We start from the raw sequence: 24,786 nt of genomic DNA on the forward strand, positions 1-24,786 counted from the left end.
GTCGTTCACAGAAACAGTAGCTGTCTGTCAAATGGACTACATCTCCCATGAACCATTTCTCAGATCGTAACTTCAACATGAATGAGATCTGCTTGTTTTTGTTTCCACCGTAGAGCCGCCGGGCGGGATTCGTCTCTTGTGGTGTGCATTATTTACCGGGCGACGCTCTGTAATTAAATGTGCGCACCACAGACCCCTCTGTGATCTTATTGGTTATGTGTAAAATCATATCGCGCGCTTGTAGCCAATCTTAAAACACCATACCCACACAGCGAAAGCTATTTTTTATCCGCTTAAAGCGTCAGGAGGATGTTCTATCATGGGCTGCACCGGACAACTTATTGACAATGACTGTAATTTGCTAAAGTGCACGGCGGAGTGTTTCTCTGTGCTTCCGTTTACCAAAATAATGTGAAGTTATCAATGTTTTTATTCCTCCCACGAGAAAAGGCGCAACTCTTGCTGTCTCTGCATTTCACTCCAAAAACTCAATTGAGCTGTCAACACGTCGTTGCAAGGTGAGTAATGTGTCCCTCAAATGCAAAGACGAGATTTCTGCTGAATTGTTTGGTCGGACAACATGTTTTCTGCTGGGAAATATCACATCACTGTAGGAAATGTTTCCTGCAAGATGCAGCGCTTCTGTTGCCCACTCACCATCGGTATTTTATTCTACTGTGGTATTAGTGCACTATATAGCTAAACTATAGTTTTGGATTTCAAAAGTATTCATTAGACAAATACACAGATATATGATGTAAATTAATTTAAGTAAACACTTGTCACGTTGTTATATCACAGTATTTTATCACGTGCCACATCTAACTACATGAAAGAAGTCTCTTATTTTTACTCAAACTAATCACTCATTCAGAAGCAACTCTATAAGTAATACGATTGTAACGACGTATGGCTTTAATGATCTTTTTACGTAATTATCACCATTATGTACATATGTATATGGAAGTTGTTTGCGCATTGTTTATAAACATTGTTTGAGGTGAATTATGTTAAAGATGATTTAATCCTAGATTCAGTGGATACAATTGCACTAATGCTTCCATCTATTGTAAGGTTTGTGCAAAAAGTTGTAGACCAGTGTTGTAACTCTACTTAGCAACATTGGTCCTGCCTCCACAAATAGGTCATACAGTAATGACTAAATAGCAGGCCTACTTTTTCCAAAACAAGTTATTTTCCACATCATGGTGTCAAACCACATGTAGCCTTTACTGTCACAACTGCTTACTCAACTGAGGCACTGCACGAGAGCCACGGGTCACAACACTTATACAGGCCCAACATGCACTTAAAACACTTTAAAGTGCTCATATTATTCTCATTTTCAGGTTCATAATTGTATATAGAGGTTGTACCAGAATAGGTTTACATGGTTGAATTTTCAAAAAACACCATATTTTTGTTGTACTGCACATTGCTGCAGCTCCTCTTTTCACCCTGTGTGTTGAGCTCTCTGTTTTAGCTACCGAGTGAGGCATCGCACTTCTAGTCCATCTTTGTTGGGAGTTGCACATGCTCAGTACCTAGGTCAGCACTACAAGCCAGTCAGAAGCAGAGTATGAGGTCGTGCCATGCTAGCAGTTAGGCGAGCATTATAACGTGTGTTACAAAGTGATGAGCGTTCGTCCCGGAAGTAAAGACTGGACTACAATAGAGCTGTTTGGAGCAGTTTGTGAACAGTGTTGGAGATGGTAAGTCCCTTTGGGGTGGACTTTGGGCTTTTTCACTTTGGAAACCTATAACGTGCACAAAAATATATATATAACACAATAAAGGAAAGGGGAAAAGCCAAAAAGCATAATATGAGCACTTTAACGTCTAGCAGTTTCTTGTGGAAAAACGTTTTAGAGTTTCCTGTTCAACCCCTCCCCATATATATATATATATATATATATATAAAAAATTGTTTGGCATCTAATGCACTTTCCTTGATTATTGATATGATATTTTTATGTATATGTAAGTCCTTCAGAGGATGATGTATTCTCACGTATTTCATCACTATAATGGTGCTGCCTGCCTCCATAACCTCATTTTGGTCATCTCCATTCCCAGTCATTAGGGACTGTTCGTTATTTATTTCAGAGGCCGCCAGAGGAGTTTTGGGACCTTTAGTCAAAATAGACCTGACTCTCCCTTCACCAGCAATACATTTGAGCCATGACATACATGACTAAACCTCTGCATTCTCATCTTGTGCATCACACTCCTCTGTTATGGTGTGGTGGCCATTTCAGTAGATTCACTCACTAACATTGTTGTGGAAACACAATAAGCATGGAAACTAAATGCACACTTCCTGCATTACTGCATTACTTCAAATACTAAGTTACTCCTCTAGTAAACTAGTATTCACATGAAATAAAACAATAAAACATTGAGACCATTCAGCAAAGCACACTGGGTAATTCAACACTGGTTGCTATGGACTCGTCACTAGGCTTCCTCAGTCATTGTATATTTTAGCATATAGGTAAAGCTGCCAAAGTTGAACATTATCCAAAACTCCATTTCTCAGACGAGCGTGAATTTGGGAGCTTGCATGCTACCACTCCTTCCTTCTCAAATGCCTTGAAAAGGCTGTCGTTTATATATATATATATCTATAGCTCACCAGGACCGAAATGATATTTGAGTCAGGTATGGCTGCAGCCTGGAGACCTCACGTGTCATGCCCTCCCGGCTTGGTGCAGTCCGCAAGCTTTGACTTTTCAAAATAAAAGCTTGTGTCTGGCCCATTATGTTTTCGTACGGTGTTTTGGGTGTTTTTGAGCTAAACGGTACAGCAATCATGCCAATGAATAAAATATTTTTTTCATCAGATGTCTTAGTTACAACACCATGGAGCTAGCAAAGCAGTTTTGTGTTTATATGTGCGAACAGGATTTATTCAGTTTGGGAAATCCCACGGTCTCTAAAGCTACAGTTCAAATTGTATGGCTGACTACATAGGGAGGGACCCTCCCCTCAACAAAGAATAAAAAGACATGACCCTCCCCTATTTTCCTCTGGTGGTCCATTCCATAAATACCAAACGGTCTCTTAAATGTCACAGTGCTAAGAATTGCTAATCTCTCAACACTATATATGACAGACCTCCTGTCATGCAAGAATATTTGCGTACCACAGCGAGCGGGCTTTAGCCCTTACATGCTTCTCAGAAAGTGCATGGACGGGTTAACCACAGGGTGTGATGAGAACAGTTTGACGCATTGCATTTTTGCTGTTTCATAATCTTTCTTAAATCCATGCAAAGCAGGATATTTGCTCCCCTTTTCGCCAGCCTGTGACGACACAGGCTTGGAAGATTATTCTCCAGTTGCAACTTTTGCTGATTAAAAGTGCCCTGTACCATGTGCAGTATTAGCAGGAGGGTTCCAAGTTCACAGTAATTGCTAGTGTGCTTCACAGACTCTTGTGGATGCAGTGTGAAAGACAGATTGAGAGACTGAAGCCTATTACATCCTGGCATGTTGCTAGTCAGATTATACTGCTGCTTTGGAATATTTGAGCAAGTTTGTGGTCTGTCTGGTGTGAGATGTGTATCTGCTTGCATGCATGCTATCAGCTGTGGAGCACAATGACACAGTAGCAGATCAGAATGTGCATCAAAACCTCATGTGACTTATCTGCTTTGTACTGTACAGACCAGGCGACAGACACAACCCAATTGTGTCTCCACTGTACATGCAGTTTTGTGATGTAAGGTCCTTCAAAATAGATCTAAATTCTCAAATATGACAGATGGATGTTTGTTTTTTGGTATCCATGTACTGGTTTGTCTCTTCAGATCGCATTGGTCTGTTGGTTGTGATTAACGTGTCGTTATTTAAACTTTCTGTCAATGAAATCCGGTCTCACTAGTGTTTCTCAACCTTTTCTACCCTATGACCCCATATATATGTCACAAAATAATAAAGTTGTCATGTGGCATACTAGCATACAAGGAGCAGCCTAAGACATATTATATAAAGAGTATGGTATTAAATATATTCACTTTCATTTATAATATATCAAAAATATCATTATGTACACTCAGTTGTCAGTTTATTCAGTACACCTTGCTGAAACTAATGCAGTCTAGTTCATGTCAGTTCATGAAGTTTATAATGTTCAGTTTTTGCTGAAACTGTTTTAGAAAGGTGGTGATTTAACTTTGTGGTCATTTTGGACACTGCAGATTTTAGTGCCTAAACCTGGTCCCCTTTTTACTCACTATACTGTATTTTCTATATGAAAGCATCTTACCATGTCACAACTACTGTACAGTATAGTATTTCCAACTACACTCACATATGTGCTCTGTTTTAATCCAGTTTAATCCTGCATTTACTTTTAGCATCTGTGCAATGATTAGTGCTTTCACTAGCTTGTACAATTTAAAGGTACAGCACTATAAACATCACCCCAGAAATCAAGAAGACGCTAAATATTATTGTCATACAGACCTAAAATACCACATTTGATAACCAGCCACGCTGTTTCACATAGCTTAGGTTAAGCTTGCGTCAGAGCTGAAACGATTAGTCAATTATATGATTAGTCGATCGACAGAAAAGTAGGTGGCAAATAATTTGATAATCGATTAATCATTTCACCAATTTGTTAAGTAAAATCAGTAAAAAGAAATGCTCCACATTCTTGGGTTTCAGCTTCTCAAATGGGAGAATTTGCTGCTTTTCTTTATCATAGCCTATGTCATTGTAAGATGGATATTTTGGTGTTTTGGCCTTTTCGAATCAAGACATTTTGAAGACGCTACTTTTGTCTCTCTCGGTCCAATTAATCCAATAATCAAGAAAATATTAAGCAGAATAATCAATAATGAAAATAATCAACAGCACATCCAGTGAATTTAAGAAAAAATGGAAGAAAAGTTGTTCTCAGAAAAACAATTGCACTAAATACTTGAATTAATAGATCTGAAGGCACAATGGGTAAACTCTCCTCCAATATCTGATACATCCAAACCCCTTATTGTTATTTGTGTAATGTCCCTTATTGAACAAATTACCCCTTTCACCCTGTGAAGGCATTAAAGCTGTGCCTGTGTGTGCCTCTTCTGTATAGTGTTTGCATTGGGAGGTTTAGCGCTCTTCCTTGTGCCCCAACAGTATCGTGCTCACTTCAGCTGCACAGGGCTGAAAGTGGGTCTTTGACTTGCCTGATAGCTTTTGACAGCTCACTCTCATCCCCGGTGGATCAATGCAGCTCAGCGCTCTTCATTAGAAACATCAACGTTCCGCACATTCCCACAGGCTCAGCAACTACCCACCAGACCAGTCAGAGACTGAAGCTTTATTTTTTTTATTCTCCAGAAGAAACGTCTTAACTTCTGTCAGTGTGACTTTTTATTTTCTTCAATTGAAGAATATTGTGGGAAAATTTTGAAAGAGGTATTGCTTGTTTGTATGCCATTAATTGATACTTGATATATGGCTATTAGCAACAAATTTCTGGTCAACATGTTTATAAATACTATATGTATATATATATATATATATATATATATATATATATATATAAATATTATAACAAATATTTGTAATACTTCTTATTCTGCTTGACTGCTGCAGATCAACGCACTGCAAAATCCATAACTTGGCAACTTCTGTTGTATATTCAGTCTTAAAATAGTTGTATGTTTCAGTTCTTTTTTGAGTAGAATCATACCTATTAGTGCTGTAATGATAAGTTGATTGTGAAATGTAACAATCTGCAAAAAAGTGTGAAAATCACTAAATGTTTAAAATAATTTTTCAAGCAAATGCCAAATACTCATCGACTCCAACTTCTCAATATTTGCTGCTTTTATGTGTTTATAGGATTGTTAATTGAATATATTTAGTTTTAACACCATTAATTGGCAACACAAGCAATTTGGACTGTGAAATCATAATGATTATTTTTTTTTTTTTGTCTAAATGATTAATCAGCTATATGAAAAAGTAATTGATGGATTAATGTATAGAACTAAAATACTTGTTAATTGCAGCCTTAATTCCTATGCTGTAATATTAAATACATTCATGAAGATCATCTTGGAAAGCAATTTATAGATTTATACCTCACTACTATTTCAAAAGTAAAATCATTAGGTGACATATTTTATGTTGTATTTCCTCATACGTAATAAAAGCTGCTTATTAAAATAAGAAGCATTTTCCACAAGCTTATTTCTCTTGCTGAAATAAGCTTATTTTTCTTGAACTAGGCATTTAATAGCAGCATATTTTTCACCTTCCATTTTTTTCTATAAAATGCATAAGCTAATTAAAACTGTAATGCTTGAATTATTTCAGGAGTTTAAAATGCCCCTTGAGCAATCCTGGACTGCTTTGCCTAACTGGCAAACACTGGTCTGTCTGGTTGTTGTTTTTATTCAAATTGGGGAAATGAAAACTTGAATATTTTACAAGTGTATTTGCTGAAGAAGTTTGCTATGTGTCGATGCGGGCTGCAGGGTTAATTGTAAACACAAGTGTTGCGTCAGCAAACGTTTGAAATGATGGCATCACACATATGAAATGTTGTTATGTGCAACAAGAAACTAATAGCACACTACTGGAGACGCTGGAGATGGTAGTTGGTCACAGAAGTTGTTGTCATGATGATAGTAGAGAGCATGAGCCAATGGCTGCTTTACTGTCATCATCTGCTTTTTGATTGGCTCTATGACAATTTACACAGCTAATCACTGAAGGAATCCAGCCCACCTGTTTAGACACACACACACACACACACACACACACACACACACACACACACACACACACACAGAAACACATTCATACACACGTTCACACAGGCACACTGGGAAAAGCAGTGTGTGTTTCAGTGACTCTCTCTGGTCTAATCATCAATAATGCATGGCTTAGGGAGGATGAAAGGCTGTTTTGGCTTGAGGCATGTGTCTTATATGGAGAGAGAGACATCAGCACTAGTAGTTATAACTGTACATCCATAGACAAAGTGAATGCTCCTTCACATGGCTGTCTTCAGAACTGCTTATCAGGCTCAGAGCGGACTGATGTCAGGCTAAACGTTTAAAATAGTTAATAACAGAAAACAGTTTTTTTTTATGTCTTTATTTTAGTTCTTTGTTGTCTGAATTGAGGATCTAAGGGTAGAGTGTGTTGTATCGTAAAGCCTTCTGAGACAAAGGCTTTGGGGGGGGGGGGCTATATAAGCTATATAACGTCTTGAGTCATCAAAATGTCACTCTGTTATCATTTAATCTATTTCAGGTGTAGTTTAGTCTTATAACTCATGGTTTGGTTTAGCATTGAGTTTAGGAAAGTTTCAAGGCACTTCTGTGCTTAATCCAAGATATACCGCTGTGTTACAACTCCTTTTACACATATTGTGTGATGTGGATATATATGCAATGCTTTACCTCACACATCCTTACCTGACTTTAAGTGGGGGCTCAAAACAGACAATGCTTGTTTGCATGTGAATCAATAGAGATCATGCACAGACAGCATGGCTCATGCCACTGTAAAGAACTCACAGCAGCTGTTTGGCTGACACAGATATTAAATCAGCAGTCCTGTTAGCTTTAAGTGTTGCACTTATTTTGTGGTGATTAAAATTACTGAACAGTGTGTATCATGTGGAGCAACTTCTCTTCTCTCTCATTTTCCTGCGAACCCTTTGGTTATAGACATTCATATGTAAATACAGTACTGTGTGTGTGTGTGTGTGTGTTTACTATGTGTATACGGATGTGGGAGTGCACGCAAAAGCCCTTTGAAGTTCCTCATTCACTCTATACTCCTCTTCCCCATGTCTCATCTCCCTTTGAAGACCATGTAGCCATGATTAATAAAGTTGCCCTCTTTCCACTTCAAACGTATGGAATGAATATGGATATGATATGCCACCAAACTTTCAACCGACACTTTTCACTCCACTCCCGTGCTGCTGTGTGGTGAAGTTTGATTGGCCCTTCAACCTTGTGGGAGCTAAACTTGTCATTCAGTGACTTGTCTTTGAGTTGAGGGCATGAGCTATTTGGAGTAGTTATGGCATTGCTTTTCAAGAATAATATCGAGCTGCAGGGGAACATTGCAGCTTCTTTCTCATTTTATTAATAAAGCTTGTGGTACTGTCTTTTTCTGGCATCATCACAGGTGCTCTGTGTTCTTAGCTAGCTTTGTAAAGGCTTTCAAAACATAATCTGCTTGTTTCATTCCCCAACAATATAATTTATGAGATGGTCTTTTGCATTCATTGCCACTCTCTCAGAGTGTCCTCCAGTCTCAGGGTATTTTCAAGGGTGTCATGATAAAATTATCTTTTTGCACGCATGCCTTAGCCCATAAAATACATATTAGTAACACCATATGATTCTTATACCTTCCTCAGATCTCAACGTGTCCTTGAACTTGCCAACAAATAAGGTTGCTCGGAAGTGTGGCACAATGTGATGATAATGCACCTTCAAAAAAATACCTAACAGGTGATTGGATGAACCATCTGTCTATCTTGTCTGTCATAGTTGTATTGAAGGAACAGTCACGGTCGTCACACACACATGAACCATGCCCGTAGCTGCCAGTAGGTTCCTCACAGTACGCTGATTGGTGATTGGTTCGGACACAAACGCATTACTTGAAGCCTCATAAAATGGATTGTCACGTGATGTCATGATATCTCTAGAATCCAGCTGCAGTGCCAAGAGTTCATCTGCTGAAGGGGAAACATTTAAAAGTTTCTCTGTACAACCTTGAAACTTTCAGCACACAAACACTGAAAATTGATTATTCTGTGAAGTTGGAGACATCTTGTTCGGTTAAACTTTTGAAATGAACAATGAACAACATTTTTAATGACGGAGAAGAAAACATATAATTTTAAGAATTTTTAACAGGGTAATCAAACATTTTGTGTGTGTGTGTGTGTGTGTTTACAACCAAATTATTATTCAAAAGCAGATATTTTCATATATATATATATGTCTGGAGGGGAACTTTTATGTTCACTGTGAGAACATCCTACACTGCAAGCTTTAACTGGATTTTAGGAACTAATGTAGGAACAGCAGAAAGCCATGACTGCCCGTTGGAAAGTAAATCTAAAAATGTATGTATGGTTTGGATAATAGTTGACTAAAACATGCAAAACCACCAGGAGGGCCTATAATCCCTAAAGTATTTAATCTAGTGGCCTTTCAGGATTGTAGATTTGACTGAAAATGCATAATGTTGGTGCATCCCATCCTTTGTTACTGACCATTCTATCTGGAAGGTGAAACATGTTATATTAACATAAACAAATGCTGGGATGATGTAGGTGAACGTAATGTGCTCTGCTCCACTGCTAACATCCATTTGGTGGATGTGCTAACTGTGTGGTGTATCTGTGATTTCAGTGGCACTGTTGACCAGCCAGCTCTGTGTATGGATTGACAGCTCAATCAATGAACTGCTTGCTTTTGTTTGGTCGGCACACAGGACCTCTCTCGCTCTGTTTCTCACTCTTGCTAATATGTTCCTCTTTCTGAAGTTCAAACATGGTTTATTTGCATAAATGAGTAATAGCCAGCTCTCTCTGTCACTTCCTCAGTTTTTATCTCTCAAGCAAAAAATGCTGGCTAAATAGGGGAAAGTAGGGTTAGCAGGAGTTCAATAAGTGGAAGCAGGATCATTTTGCTGCATTAGATGTGTGTGTGTGTGTGTGTGTGTGTGTGTGTGTGTGTGTGTGTGTGTGTTTTCTAATCTTTGTCAGGTCAGGCAGCAAATACTCTTTATATTAGGCTCGAGAGAAGTTGATTTTCCAATGGTTTTGTTTTTAAGGTTTATCAATGGGGTTGCATGCATGGATTTGACTGCAGAGTGAGCTGGTGACCTTGTTGACTAGAAACTCTCTCACTTCAGGACCATGGTGAGTATCTCTGTGTGTGTGTGTGTGTGTGTGTGTGTGTGTGTGTGTCTCTCTCGCTCTCGCTCTCTCTCTCTCTCGCATGCATGCACTAATTGTCTCCATTTTTTCAGCTCAGTCTGACTTGCATGCACACAGTCTGAGTTGGAGTGAAATAACTCAAGCAAAGGCAGACAGACACATTACATGAGGCTCTCTCTCTCTCTCCACGTTTTTCTCCTCAGTCTTTTTTTGCTCTTATTTCATTCAATTCCTATTTTTCATCATTCCTTCCCTCTATGTTTTCTCCTCCATCTCTATATTTGTGTTATTAACACAACAACATAAGCCCTGTGCCCTCAGCCCCTGGCACAAATGATCATTGCCTCTCCCCAGCCATGGCAGGGTGCCTGTGTCTGTCCCTGACACCATATGGGCCTCTCTGTATGTTTGGGTGCCCTCTCCACTGCCATCTGACCTCCAAATGGAAACACAGTCTGACCTCATTTTTCCTAATCCTAATTTGTTTTAGTTAAAATTTTTTCTTTCATATTTTTTTTTTTTTCATCTTCACTGTTGATGAATACGGGTTTTGCTATTTGTGGTAAAATGATGCCAGCATTTTTATCCGTCTTTAGTCAAATAGCCATTTAGGTTATGAATCAGACACAAGAACAATAAATAAAATCTTGAGTCATGGAACGAGAAAGGACTACACCATATCTGACTTACAGTATCCTGTGTCCCTTCAGCAAGCAGTCTGCCGTTGCTCTTTGGGAGCATCGTTGAAGCACCTGAACTCTGAATAATACAACCAGGGACTTTAACCCTGCTTTAACGGCCTAATTTGCACATGACACAATAAAGGCTCCTGTGCAGGATACCTAGCAAATGTGTCTAACTTCAGCCCTAACTCAACAAATATTAGGTTTGATATAGTTAAATAAACCCCCACAGTAGCTTGTTATCATTCATTGGTTATGTGTTTTGAGCAATGAATAGAGACAGGAAAAGACAAACAGGTGTGCAAGCAATATCAGAAGTGCTCTTCCTGTCTATGCGGGGAGAAGAACTCATGATAGAAATCATGGACAGGTTGTATGAATTGGCACTGCTGTGTGCTGTTTTGTCCTTTCATTAATCCCAGGCAGTGATGTAATTCTTTCCTGCACATCTAAATAGTGAATTACACATTACTGAAGCCATACAACAGGACTGTTAAGCCAAAACAACTAGTACTCTCAAGTACTAGTTGTACTACTCTCAAGTACTCTCGTGTCAAGGCTCAGCTTGCTAGTAATTATTTCTACTCACAGAGCTGCACAGCAGTCAGACAACAGGGCAACTCAGCATCACTTACGTATTTGAGCACAACAGACTCTATTGGCTGTCAACACTTATAGGCTGTAACTAAACTGCCTGAGATGTTTCTCGTCAGAAAAACAAATGGCAAGATACAGAGGATATGACCCAAACTGTGGTTGAACTTTGATGTGTCTGTGCAGTTTCCTGTTTGCTTGCTCGCCTTGTACCTCTGACTTTTGCCTCTGTCCCTCCTGAGTTCAACTGCAGTTTTTAGATGTTTTTTGAGCTCCAGAAGCACCAACATTATAATTAAAATTCAGCTAATCGATAGCAAAACATTTTAACACTTTGTTTTTTCAATTTCTCTAGAACAAAGTCTCAGTGGCATTTATTTAGATCAGATTACACTTTGAAATTTCTCTTGCATCACAAGCATTCTGTATTTCACATAAACAGAAAAAACAAGTGAATAAATTAAAGAAAAGTACAATATTACAAACATAGACAGCTGCAGTTTCCTTCCTTTACATTTAGTGTCTGACATACACATTACGTTATATACACCTCAAAGCACCAAACATATACAATGATATAATCAGTCCTGTGACTGACATGTCACAAAAAAGGCAAGTGAAGACAGTGAGGAGGGGCATTTCCAAAAATGAAGAAGAGGCTTCCTGCACACCAGAAGACTCAGCTGTGGACCAACTTAAAAGTTCTTAATTTATTTACTTTTTTTGCACATATGCATATACTTCATCAGACTCACTTGTCCATTAAGAAAACAATTTGCAGTTGTGACATTGGTGCCTAATAGCGAGACTTGTCACTTTTGAAAAAGACACATTCTGCTTCTTACACATCAAATGTTTTGATTCTACAGCCTCACTTTGTCTGGTATGACCAGAGGTTTACTGTATGGTGGCTACTGTTAGCAAACCTTAATTAGATATTGCTGCATAACTGAGCTTTTTGACTCTTCTCTACTAGTAAAACAGTTATCCTACTACCTTTACTCAACAAAATAAACATAGTCTCGCTTTAAATCAAGCGATCACAAGCTTTACATATATTATAATCACATTACACACAATCTGACTTCTTAACAAATTGCAATAAATACTCTTCTTTGCACATGATTCTCTCATTGATTATGGGGCATGGTTGTTTTTTTGTTTTTTTTTCATGGTTGTTTGTTTGTATAATATAAATACAGTACATACATATTTACATTTTTTTTGACAAAGACACAAACAGACTTGTGGATGTGCCAAATGTTTGATGTACACGTTTATTCATTTATGTGTTGCAGCTACCTCACAACCGTATCCACTTGTGTTATGTAGTGAAGAGACCTCAGCAGATGTCAGTCTAGTCTACCGTATTTACATATTCCCAATGTGAAGCGGTATTTATTCTGTTTCATTACATTTTGATGAAGTGCCTTGGAAATGCTCCCCTGTGCCAGTGTTAGCTAGTAGCTAGCCAGGCAGTGCTTCAGCCCATATGCTGGTATTGAGGGATTTCACTGTAATTCTCTGTAGCGGTGGGGGTCACAGATTCATTCCTGTGCTTTAATAACAGTGGGATTATCAAGGTTCAGCCAGCTAACCCTGCTCTCCCTTCCATCAGCTTCACATGGCTCACAGTACTATGCAGCTTCGTCCATTCCTCCATGTCTCAGTTTTTCTATTTTGTTAATTTTTCTATCTGGTCAGTATTTATTCATTTGCAAATATTGGCAATAGCAGTCAGTTACTTCTGTCTATTTTTAAGACGTTAATCACTTAACCTATTATTCAGTCTGCATAAACTTAAGAGTCGTATATCAAGCAAAAATACTAGATTCACGCTTTCCAATAGATTAAATTTGAGGATTTGCTGCTTTTTTAATATTATTAACAATGTAATGTATTTTGAGTTAATTCATAGACTAAATAATAAAAAAAATATTAAGAGGTTAATTAATAATGAAAATAATTGTTGCAGCCCTACTTCTGTCACATTAGAGTATTTTAGTCTCAGATGTATATTTTGAAAAGACTCTTGCTTACAGTATTGCTTTTAGAGCCTGGTACAAATAGTGGTAATGGTCATTATATAGTTAAAACACAGTCGTTACAGCTTTACAGCTTTCCACAAACAGGGTTGATTTTTTATTTTTTTTTGTGTTATTTGCAAATAGAGCTGCAACTAAAAATGATTCATTTCATATCTGGCTTAGCTTAGTTTAGCTGCCTGTGGCTCTGTGCAGATGCTGGGAAACCAGCAGGAACTCCAAGGAGTTTTACAATTAGTTTTTTGTGCAGATTAAACAGACACATGTTAATTATTGAGCATTAGAGGACAGAACCGGGCTAGCTGTTTCCAGTCTTTGCGCTAAACTAACCAGCTGCTGGCTGTAGCTTTAATTTAACAGGGCATATAGGAGTGGTTTCAATCTTCTCATCTAACTTTTCACCAGACAGTGAATGAGCTTGGAATTGTTTGGTTTATAATGCCAAAAAAAAGTGAAAGCTGCCCAACACAATTTAATGTCTCCAAATGTCTTGTTTTGTCTAATTAACAGTCGCTCTTTCTCTGTACCTCTGTCCATTTTTGCTGTTTTTAGAGCATGGCTCTGGCCTGGCTCCAGTCTCACCTGCCCTGTGCTAATCCAACCAGTATCACCAGTATCACTATCAACCATCAGCACGCTTCCAGAAACACTTGCTAAACAGGACTCTGTGGAAAACCATGCTGTCTGGGACTTGGCTGCGTTCTGTGGGGCACCAGCAGCCTGCTGCAGCGCCTGGTGTGACCCCCAGAAGCATGACGGTATGTGGGGTCCCCAGCGGCACAGTGGTCCTTGAGGCCCAGTATGACTACAACTACCGAGGTGCGGATGGACGGCAGGTCTGCATCCGGGAGGGCGAACGGTTTATTCTCCTGAAAAAGACCAACACTGACTGGTGGCAGGTGAGAAAAAAGTTCATCTATAGTTTGTCTTGTTTCGGTGGAACCAAAGATTTAGAAAAACCCGGACCTAGCATCTACTGCGTTGGACTGCTAGTTTTCTGAAGGGAGGTTTCAAAGTTTGAATTTGGAATAAAGAACAATGCTGACAATATTCTACATTTTTGTTATTGTCAACAAACCCCATGAAAAGACCAAAACCAACAATGTAATTCATCTCTCAGTACTTTCCGACATACCTACCCTGTCTGTGGCTTTCAGCCCCAAGCCCATTTGTTCTTACTGAAAATGTAAATCTTTAAAAACTAATCATCAACATACACTTTCATTTTTACAAAAAGCTAAATAAGTTCCAAAATAGCTGGGCACTGTAGTTTTTAATCAAATGTTACTCAAACAGGAGTAAATAGTGCATTGTTGTGGGCTATTTTCAGCCGTGGATTTAGTGCTCTTGCAAGTAGGCCTATTTACGGCAGTAGTACTGTGTGATTGACTTAAAATAAACTGCAGTGTCTATGTTCATAATAATGAAGAAACACCCCAAATAGGGTTATAATATATGGATACATTTTCTTTATCAAACATTTGATTTTATACCATAATTCAAATTGAGAAATTATTTACATTTGGATTACAATCAGATCTTTGTCAGGTCTAAATTATTGTTACTCTTTTCTTCCATGCTATTTTCCAACGGCCTTGTGATGTGTGTGTAATTACACTCTATCCAAAATCTCTGACAGTTGACAAATATCCATCATGTCATGGTTTAAATCATAAAATCACCACAAATAAACGCATTAGAAAACGAGACACTGAGACCATAAAGTCCTGTGTGGAAAAAACTATGTAAGTTATGGGTTTTTGTCATTGCATCTGTTCGATGTCACAGGAATTGTAGCGTAACACATTTACGCAAAGCGTTCAGGCCTCAGCTGTGTTGGTTGACGCTCTGTTGAACTAAGTGGATTTATGTGGGAGAAAATAGCAAAAGCATCTGTTTGTTCTTTGACAGGTGCGGAGGATTGGGGCTGCCAGTAAAACAAAGCCATTGTATGTTCCTGCCACGTATGTGACAGAGGTGCCCATTGCACCAATGCCCTCGCCACAGCGCCTGGTCGGGTCTGCCTCGCTGAACTCCAACTGCAGGATACTGCCAAGGGTGTCACTCTCTCCCAGCCCAAAAGAGACAACCTATAGTGAACAGCGTCAAGGTAAAGTGTAAGAGGAAGAGTGTGTTTTTCAGTTGAATTCTGTAAGTAGTAAAAAAAGAGTAAAAAAAATAATACAAACTTGTGTGTTGATGTTTCTCTTGAGTGTAGAAGGAAATATGTTCCTTAATGATTTGATTTTACCTTCATTCCTCAGTGAACAAACCTATGTGCCGCTCCATGGAAAACCTCAACTCCAACAGTGCCTTTCAGGGGCTGGACAACAAAACCGGTACAGGTGGAGGCCACTTCCCCACCCTGCCCCTCTGGTCTGGTTTCACCTTTATCCCCAACTCTCCCACCTCCCTGTCGGGACACCTCATGGTCCCTGGGTCCCCCACAGCTTCCACGGCACCACTAACTGCACCACCCAACTCCAGGGTGGTCCCCATGATCACTCGGAGCCAGAGCTCCAGCAACCTGCCTGAAAACCTGATGGAGAACCCGTATGATGAGGTGGGCGGCGGCTTCAGCAGCCGTGTTAACCACAGGATGCCCAAGAAGTCTTGTAGCCAGTGGGACATGGTGGGAGCCTCCTGCAAGAAGAACCACCTGCAGGTACGAAGAGGCAATGCCTACAAACCTCCAACAGATGTTACTCAAACATCTAGTTCACACAGCAGAGCCACACTGGAGTGTAAAGGGGAATTACTGAAATGTATTTGTAACCCTGGGTGTTATTCTCATTATATTTGTCCAATTTGATTCCATATGGACTACTGTCTTTGTTAACTTCAGCTGGTGTTTTAGATTATTTATGTAAAATGTATGTATTTTGGAAAGCCGAAATTGATGTTTTCCAAATCTTTACAAAAAATGTGGTGAGTAAAAGTTATAAGTCACAGTGACCAATAGTTATATTGAACAAAAATATGAGAATAACACCTAAGTTGACAAATACCAGTTTCCATACATATAAACCAAAATAGGTTTAGTGTTTGAGTAAACCTTTGGCCCAGTGGTGTTTTATCCATATACACATTCTTGTCTAGCAGTCGGTAGTAGTCATGTCAAGTGTTTATTTAATTTATTCAATACAATTGTTTCTGATTTTAGTTACAACAGCAAAGTTAAAAAATATATATATATATATATATTAATGTCATTGAGATATCTTGTGTAACGATACATTGATCTGGATTGATATATTGATTCAATCCTCAAAAATCCAATATTATCGATACAAAGTGAAAATACCGATACATATCGTTATCTTTAAAGTGCTCATATTATGCTTTTTGGCTTTTTCCCTTTCCTTTATTGTGTTATATATCTTTTTGTGCATGTTATAGGTTTCCAAAGTGAAAAAGCCAAAGTGAGTTAACATCTCCAACAGAAAACACTGTTCACAAACTGCTCCAAACAGCTCTATTGTAGTCCAGCCTTTACTTCCGTAACAAACGTGCGTCACTTTGTAACACGTTATAATTGCCTAGCTGCTAGCGTGGCACGCCCTCATACTCTGCTCCTGATTAGCTAGTTGTCCTTACCTAGGTACTGAGCATGTGCGACTCCCAACAAAGATGGACTAGAAGTGAGATGCCTCACTCGGTAGCTAAAACAGAGAGCTCAACACACAGGGTGAAAAGAGGAGCTGCAGCAATGTGCAGTACAACAAATATATGATGTTTTTTGAAAATTAAACCCTGTAAACCTATTCTGGTACAACCTCTAAATACAATTATGAACTTGAAAATGAGCATAATATGAGCACTTTAAAATTGGCCTTTATTTCAAAATCCCCACTTTATATTTTAAAAAGAAATTGTATCGTTGTCCAAAGAATCAATGGAATGTCATATCGTAATAAAACGTGTTATTTTCCCTATCTTGTTCTGCAACATATCTTGTGCTTTTCTCCTCTTGGAACAAAGCACAAACTGAGCTCTATTTCACATTTTTGTACAGAAGGTCCATCTGAAATTAGTTTACAGCAAGCAAGTACAAAAAAAGGGTCAAAGCTACTAAACAGATTAATCCAGCACTTATAAAGGGTTTTGGGATGAACTTGGTCTACACTCTGTCACCAAATACTGTAACTGACAACCTCAGTCAAACCTACCAACAGTTATCGAAGTTTTACATGTTTAAGGGAATGGATATTTTCATCTGACATCCAGCAGTTACTCATCGGAAAATGTAAAAAGGCCAAACCACTGTATCAACAGTATATTTAACTGTTACTCCTCTGATCCTAATTAGTATGAAGAACATAACAAAAACTCTATTAGATGTTTCTGGTGTTTAGGAAAGTGTGTGATTAGATTCATTTTGACTTCCTCTCATTAGCAAAATCTCTAATCTGATGGATTAACAGGTCATAACACCAAAACCAATAAACCAGCTGGTACTTTTTAGCCTTGTGACTGTGCAGGGTATAATTTAAGAAACAAAAAAAGGTTTTGAGATACTTTTCATCTTCATTCAATCTGAGAAGCGTTTTCAGTTGGAAACAAATAATTCTACAACTACTGAAAAACTGATTAAAATAAACCTTGTGAGATCCCACCAGAAGACTGATAGCAGAGGTTGTCTTTGATTTACGTCTGTACTTGACCTCAATAATCCTCCTAGAGCAGCAATCAAGTTAGCATTGTGGTGACGTCGGAGCTTCCCTGTATTACATCAGAGGGTATTACACAAGGAATTGTTGTTGAGAGAAATACTGAAGGTTATCTGTCTTTCAGCTGAGGGAAGCTCCCACAGCCAAGTTTTGCTTCCACTGAACCGTGCATGTCAGAGACCAGAGACTTCCGACTTTGGATAGCTGTGATCTCGGTGGAAATGACAGTGCTCTTTTTTCATCTTCACTCTCTCTCTCTCTCTCTCTCTCTCTCTCCCTTTTTTGTTGGCCTTTAATACCAGTTAGCAGGATAATTGCTGCCATTGTTTTTCATTCAAAAAACTATCTCACTATTCATTTTTGTCAGCCATTTTTTAAAGTGCTGCCACTGATGATGAATTTCAATGAGATTTAATCTTAGTCCTACAGGGGGCAAACTCCAATTTGGATTTGAAGAGATAACACTGACTGATTGACCTTTTTTTTAAAGGTTGTTTTTATGGCACTTATGGCAATTTGTCAGTAAACTACATGGCCAATTGTATGTAGACACCTGGGCATTATGCCCATGAGTAATGGTCATCTCATACCAAAACAATGGGCACTAATATGCTGCTACAATTGCCTCTGATAAGGTTTTCCACAAATTTGTGGAACCTGGCTGCAGGGATTTGCCGTCTTTTAGCAGTAGTGAGGTCGGCCACTGATTTTGGGCGATAAAGCCTGGCTCCCACTCCGATTTATCCTGAAGGTGTTGCATGGTGTTGTCCAGACTGTGTGTAGTTAAACCTCAGTTTGTGTACAGGGGCAATGTCATGTTGAAAAAGGAAATGGCATTTACCAAATTGTTGCCACTAAGCATTGTTTGCTGTAACATTTAGATTTCCCCCTAATTGGAGCAAAGGAACCTTAAACCCATACCATGACGTGGACTGGGGTGTCCACATACTTTTGGCCATAACATGTATAAAAGTTGATAAAAGTTCACAGTTTCTCTACCATACAGCACTGGCCAGTTCTCAGGTCTCTGGTCTATCAATAAAGCTTCTCTGTCTTGCTCATGCCATTTTGTGGTAAAATCACAATTAATATGATAATCAACTGTGAATAAGAGAATATCAAACCTGAATATAAAGAGGTGGAAGAGAAAGTGTCTGAAATAGAGGTCAAATCTGATTTAGATCAAGGAGTTAACTATTCTGAGAAAAAAAAATGACAAAGGCTGCTGACACACACACACACACACACACACACACACACACACACACACACACACACACACACACACACACACAGGACAAAATGGTTGTGCTCATTGTTCTGGAAAAATCAAACCGATGTTTACCTAGATTTAAAAACACGCTACTTGTCTTCAGCCAATCACGGCCAGTATTGTGTAGGTTTGACATTTTCCAGTAGAAGACAATCAGCTTTTCTCTGGAAACCCATCATTGGATTTTTCCAAAGTTATAATTTAAAATGACTGAATGTAAAAGTGCTTTGCATATCATATTTTTGATATTTGCCCATTCGACTCTGTTGAGAAACACTTGGTTTTGATCTAACCACTGAGGGAAACCGTAGAAAACTGAGACAGAAAGCTCCAGGTGAGCTCAAGACCCAGTGCTGCCCCCTGTAGTAAAATACAATACATACACATACATGCATCAATACACACCATGTTCCCTCAGTCTGAAACAACTATGTGTTATGTAACAGGGATCAACCAGCTAGCCAGTCAATCAGTTATATTTGTCTCAGCTATATTTCGTGGAAAGATGATCTTCCACGTATATATTTTCAATTAATTTGATTGGATTTGTAGATGTCCTCTCTTGTAGCTGCTGCATTAGTCCTCTCAATCTGGGTGAGCACATGCCTTTCTTTAAGTCTTAATCCAAAATCTGACGGGTTATTCCATAGTAAGAGGCGGTGGGATTTATTTGTTTCTCATTGTTGTTTCTGTCTCTTCTTTACACACTGAGATTAGGTTTTTGTTGCGATATATATATATATATATATATATATATATATATATATATATATATATATATATATATATATACTCCAAGCTTATTTGACTGATATTATATAATAGCTTATTTATAATATCTACAGTATCCTTAGGACTTGATTTGGATAAAGAAGAACCCCTGTTAAGTTGCACAAATATACACACAGAGCCTTTTGGTAACATCCCGTACTAATGCACAAACGGAACAACATACATACACTACAGATAATTTAAAGATCATGCAGGTGATATTAATTTTATTTCTTATATAGCATTTTCCTCTGTGCCATAAACAACCATTTTTGACAAATTTCTGTCAAAAGGCACAGCCACAGGGTGAACCAGGTGACATGTTCCTTTGTTACGATGAACATGAAGAACTGAAGTTTATTTATTATTATTATTATTACTATCCTGCTGCTGTAAGTACTCATTAGTGCACCAAATGTGTATTAATCCGCAGCTGCAAATAGTCTCAAACAAATGCACAATTTACTCAAATGCACCTCTGCCTCTCTTTCTATCTCCTTTCCCTCTTTACTCTTTCTGCCTGCAAGGTCCCAGCAGAGTCCTATATGTCCCAGCTGTCCTGGACGGACTCCCCTCTATACACTGAAGTGCAGCCAGAGAAACGTCTGTCGCTCACAGAGCCCCCTAACCCTGCCCCTGGTCAGCAGCCTCTTCGGGTCATTGACCTGTGGGAGCAGCACTCTGACCTGCCCACAGGGAGATACTACTACATCAACAGCATCACCAAGGAGAGGTCCTGGAAACCCCCTCGCCGGGCCCGTGGACACACACCCAACAAGGTAAGGCACCCAACACAGCTGGTGTTCATTCACTGTTTGTTACTCCGCCTTAATCCATGTTTTTCTTTTTTGTCTTTCACTAAAATTGCATTACATTTAAAAAAGGAAGGCATTCTCAGGGCTGGATGAAATCTTTCTTTCTCAAAGGAGGGGATAGAAAACGGTCAGGGTGTTTTAAAAGGGACATTTTTAGTCAAAGAATGTCATAAGACTTCAAAGAGACACCATGACTCGCATATTTTTATTATGTATTATATTTTATTAGAGTTAGATGATCCCGCTTTCATACCTGTCCGTTAAATATACAGCTATAGCGAGGAGACCGTTAGCTAAACTTATCATAAAGACTGGAAAAAGTGTGCTTGGCTTTGTCCAAGGTAACAGAAACCATTCACCAGCACCTGTAAAGCTCACTGACACATATTATATCTAATTTGTTTAATCTGTGCAAACACCGAGAAGTAAAAGCGATACAGATACAGATAGCTTTATTTATCCCCGAAGGGCAATTCAATGTCTATAGTCCCCCTGAAACATATATACACATTCATACTGCCAGTCATCAATGACAGAGGGAGCACAATAAAAAGGCATATGGGAAAGTGTGAGATCCAGAAGTATACGACACGAAAAATATTTGCTAATACTTCCTAAGCTCACTGGCTGTTGGCAGTACAGTAGCTGCACATTTAACAGACATATATGAAGTTGTGGTCTTGTCATTATACTCTCCACAAGAGGGCAAATAAGCAAGAGACTATATATAGCGAGAAATTCCACAGAAGCAGTTTTGAGTACTTTGCTTGGTGTCTGTCTGTCTCTCTGTCTGCAGCCAGATTTGGTCACCACGATAGCATCACAACCCTGCAAGATATCATTAAACTTTACAGGTGTGTAGTTGAGTTAAAATTGAAAGCCCAGTTGGAAGATGGATGTGGTCCGATCAAGGGTGCCGGAAGTCTCTGCCGAAGATGGTCTCTAGTTTATTTCTGTTTCTCTGGCAGGCCGGTTCATTACAACCTCAGACGTTACCTAGAGAAACCAGCCATCTGTCGCTACCACTTCCTGAAGCTGGCAATGGAACAATGCACAGGGTAAGACTACTGTACTTCTAGGGAAGTGGTCAAATTCAGCCTCCCTGATGACATTTTGTGTGATTTACCAAATAGATTCTGAATTAAAAGACCTACATTGGCAATTGGAACACCTGTAACACTAATAATCGCAGGATATTTTTTGGGATGTTTTCTTTGACAAAATGAATAACAGCAGGTACACTTGCATACCGATGAATGTGACTTAATTCAGAAAACTCTTGCTCTGCTACTGTTTTTTCCACACTCACCTGTAACTAACCACAGACAGCAACAAGTCTGCACCCAACAAAAGCATCTTCTTTAACTTTCCAGTGTATTCTGTTTTCTTTGTTCTTTCTTTTGTGCTTTACCTTGGCGCAGTCGAGCACTTTGAATCACCTGTGTTGTTTTTAAATAAGTTGATTTCAGTTGGGTTCTTTAATGATCATTAGCCCCTTTCCGACCGGAGGGATTTTTGTAGTTCCTAGAACATCAAATTCCTAGAACCCTTTTTTTGCTCGTGTTCCGACTGGACCAATTTGGGGATTTTTAAGTCCCTCTGGCCGCAGTTCCTGTAACTCTTTCAGCTCCTACTTCAGGGCAGGGTCTTTTCTCTTTTCCCTTTTCAGCATATGAACCTAGGTCAACGAGGGTCGGGTTTCCGGTACAGACAGACCAACAACGGGACAATTTTAACAATTTTCGCCATCTTATTCATCACAAATTTCCCTTCTGACAACGTTTTAGGTGAGAAATTAACTAATTAAGATTTTGAATATATGCAGTTTTGCGAAAATTGATGCTGAATTGACAATTTGCTTCAAAGTTTTCGGAGTTGAGAAGCTCCATGAAGTGAGGCGACAGCCAGCAAGCGCCTGCCCCGGCCTCTAGCTCGTCGCTCGGCCAGTTATGCTCCGAGACCTCGAGGTAAGATGGAGGTCTCTCAGACCGCTCTCCTAAATAAGAGGCTTTTATTTCGCCGTTGACGGTTCGTTTGTTTAAATATCACAACACGTCCATCATAAGATTAACGGGAACCTGTGGTTAACTGTTTTTTCGGAGTTAAACTCCACAAGCGTGCAGTGAGAGAGAGATAACCGTTTCTCTTCGGAAGACTTGTTTAAATTATGACAAATATGCTATATACATTAGATTTAGTATTTAGTTAATCTTTTTTTGGTGTATTTGTTTTCTGATTTTAACACTATAAAGACCGTTGCCGTGCTTGCATCACTCCCTTACCCCTCCTACCAGTCCCTATGGCCACTTGGCCAGTGCGAATGCAATTGGAAAAAACGGTTTTGGGGGAGAGTAGTTAGTAGATCTGTTTAGAAGTGGACTTTTCCTATAACTACATTCCTGTAACTACTTGGTCGGAAAGCGGCTCTTGTCACAAGGAAGTATGCGCTGATGAGGTGGTGAGAAATGTGTGTCAAGTCAGTGATTAGTCGTGGTTGGTTTAGGTTTTTTCTTTTAATATCATTCATTTGGTTCTTCAGAATTGTCAAGAGGATTATATATTCTTAAATTATTAGATTAGATTAGATTCAACTGTATTGTCATTTAGCAGAGTACAGGTACAGAGCCAATGTCAGAGCAGTTGACATCCAACCAGAAGTGCAAAAGAAGCATTAAATACCAAAGTGCAGGTGAGTACAGTATTCTGTGCAGTAATCTAGACGATAGAGATTAATTATGTACAACAGTGTATAGTTGGATAAATACAGGTTTTCCAGATTACATGTCTACATTGACAGATAAGGAGTATAGAGGGTTAAGTAGTTTATTAGAGTATAATAGACATTCTATATAAATAATAAAAAAAAAATTATTATTAGGTTATTACAGGTTATGGAATATAAAAAAATTAATATATTGTGCAGTTTTGGGCGTTGGTAGTGCAAGGGCATTGATGAAACGGTGCAGGAGTAAATGTAAACAGTGCAGTAAATGTAAACAGGTAAATGTGCAGTAAATGTAAACAGGTAAACAGTGCAGAAGTAAAAAGTAAACAGGTAAACAAGTAAACAGCAAGTGCAAGTGCCAGACAGGAGGTGAAGTTTTGTTCAGCAGTGTTACAGCCTCTGGAAAGAAGCTGTACCTGAGCCTGCTGGTGCGGGAGCGCAGGCTCCTGTATCGCCTGCCAGATGGAAGTAGGGTGAAAAGACCATGGTTTGGGTGGGTGGCATCCTTGACAATGGTTTTGTTTGTACAGGGTTTATGATATGTGTTGTGGATGGAGGAGAGTTGGGAGCCAATAGTCCTTTGGGCAAATTTCACTACTCTTTGTAGTGCCTGGGATCGGCAGCGTTGCAGTTGCCGTACCATGCAGAGATGCCGTTTGTGAGTATGCTCTCAATGGTACAGCGGTAGAAGTCTGATAGAATTCTAGGACATAAGTGTGCTTTTTTAAGGGTCCGTATAAAGTGAAGGCGCTGATGCGTCTTCTTCACCAGACTAGAGGAGTTGGGAGACCAAGAAAGATCTTCTGTGTTGTGGACCCCAAGGAACTTAAAGCTAGACACACGTTCCACCTCAGCACCGCTGATGTGGAGGGGGGTGTGTGCCTTGCTCTTGGTTCTTCTGAAGTCCACGATGATCTCCTTGGTCTTCTGGGTGTTGAGTGCCAGGTTATTGTTTTTACACCACATAGCTAGGTGCTGAACCTCATCCCTATATGCTGTTTCATCCTCCTCTCTGATCAGGCCCACCACTGTGGTGTCATCTGCGAACTTCATTATGGCATTAGAGCCATAAACAGGGGCACAGTCGTGGGTGAAGAGAGAGTAGAGCAGAGGGCTCAACACACAGCCCTGCGGTACGCCAGTGTTCAGGGTGATAGTGGAGGAGGAGAGACCTCCTAATTTAACAGCCTGAGGCCTGTCAGTAAGGAAGTCCATAATCCAGTTGCAGAGTGAGTTGCTGATGCCAAGCTGGCTGAGCTTGGAGATCAGCTTGGAGGAGATCA

At 39.2% G+C, this 24,786-nt stretch overlaps 1 protein-coding gene across 5 annotated transcripts in view; it reads left to right on the plus strand.

Annotated features, from left to right (window-relative positions):
* Positions 1 to 269: 269 nt before the first annotated feature.
* The window catches only part of arhgap9 (Rho GTPase activating protein 9), a 49,876-nt gene continuing 25,359 nt past the window's right edge, over positions 270 to 24,786 (plus strand). For 3 of the 5 annotated variants that reach the window (XM_078248896.1, XM_078248900.1, XM_078248899.1), the window contains exons 1-7: positions 270 to 518; positions 9,822 to 9,909; positions 13,802 to 14,148; positions 15,161 to 15,359; positions 15,514 to 15,914; positions 20,491 to 20,742; positions 21,747 to 21,836. In XM_078248896.1, the coding sequence (XP_078105022.1) occupies positions 13,927 to 14,148; positions 15,161 to 15,359; positions 15,514 to 15,914; positions 20,491 to 20,742; positions 21,747 to 21,836 (1,164 nt within the window). In that variant the 5' untranslated portion in view covers positions 270 to 518; positions 9,822 to 9,909; positions 13,802 to 13,926. The remainder of the gene's footprint in view (positions 519 to 9,821; positions 9,910 to 13,801; positions 14,149 to 15,160; positions 15,360 to 15,513; positions 15,915 to 20,490; positions 20,743 to 21,746; positions 21,837 to 24,786) is intronic. The other 2 variants (XM_078248898.1, XM_078248901.1) reach the window with 2 other exon arrangements.

The sequence above is a fragment of the Sander vitreus genome, chromosome 4 (assembly GCF_031162955.1).
Source record: "Sander vitreus isolate 19-12246 chromosome 4, sanVit1, whole genome shotgun sequence".
Taxonomy (NCBI): Eukaryota; Metazoa; Chordata; class Actinopteri; order Perciformes; family Percidae; genus Sander; species Sander vitreus.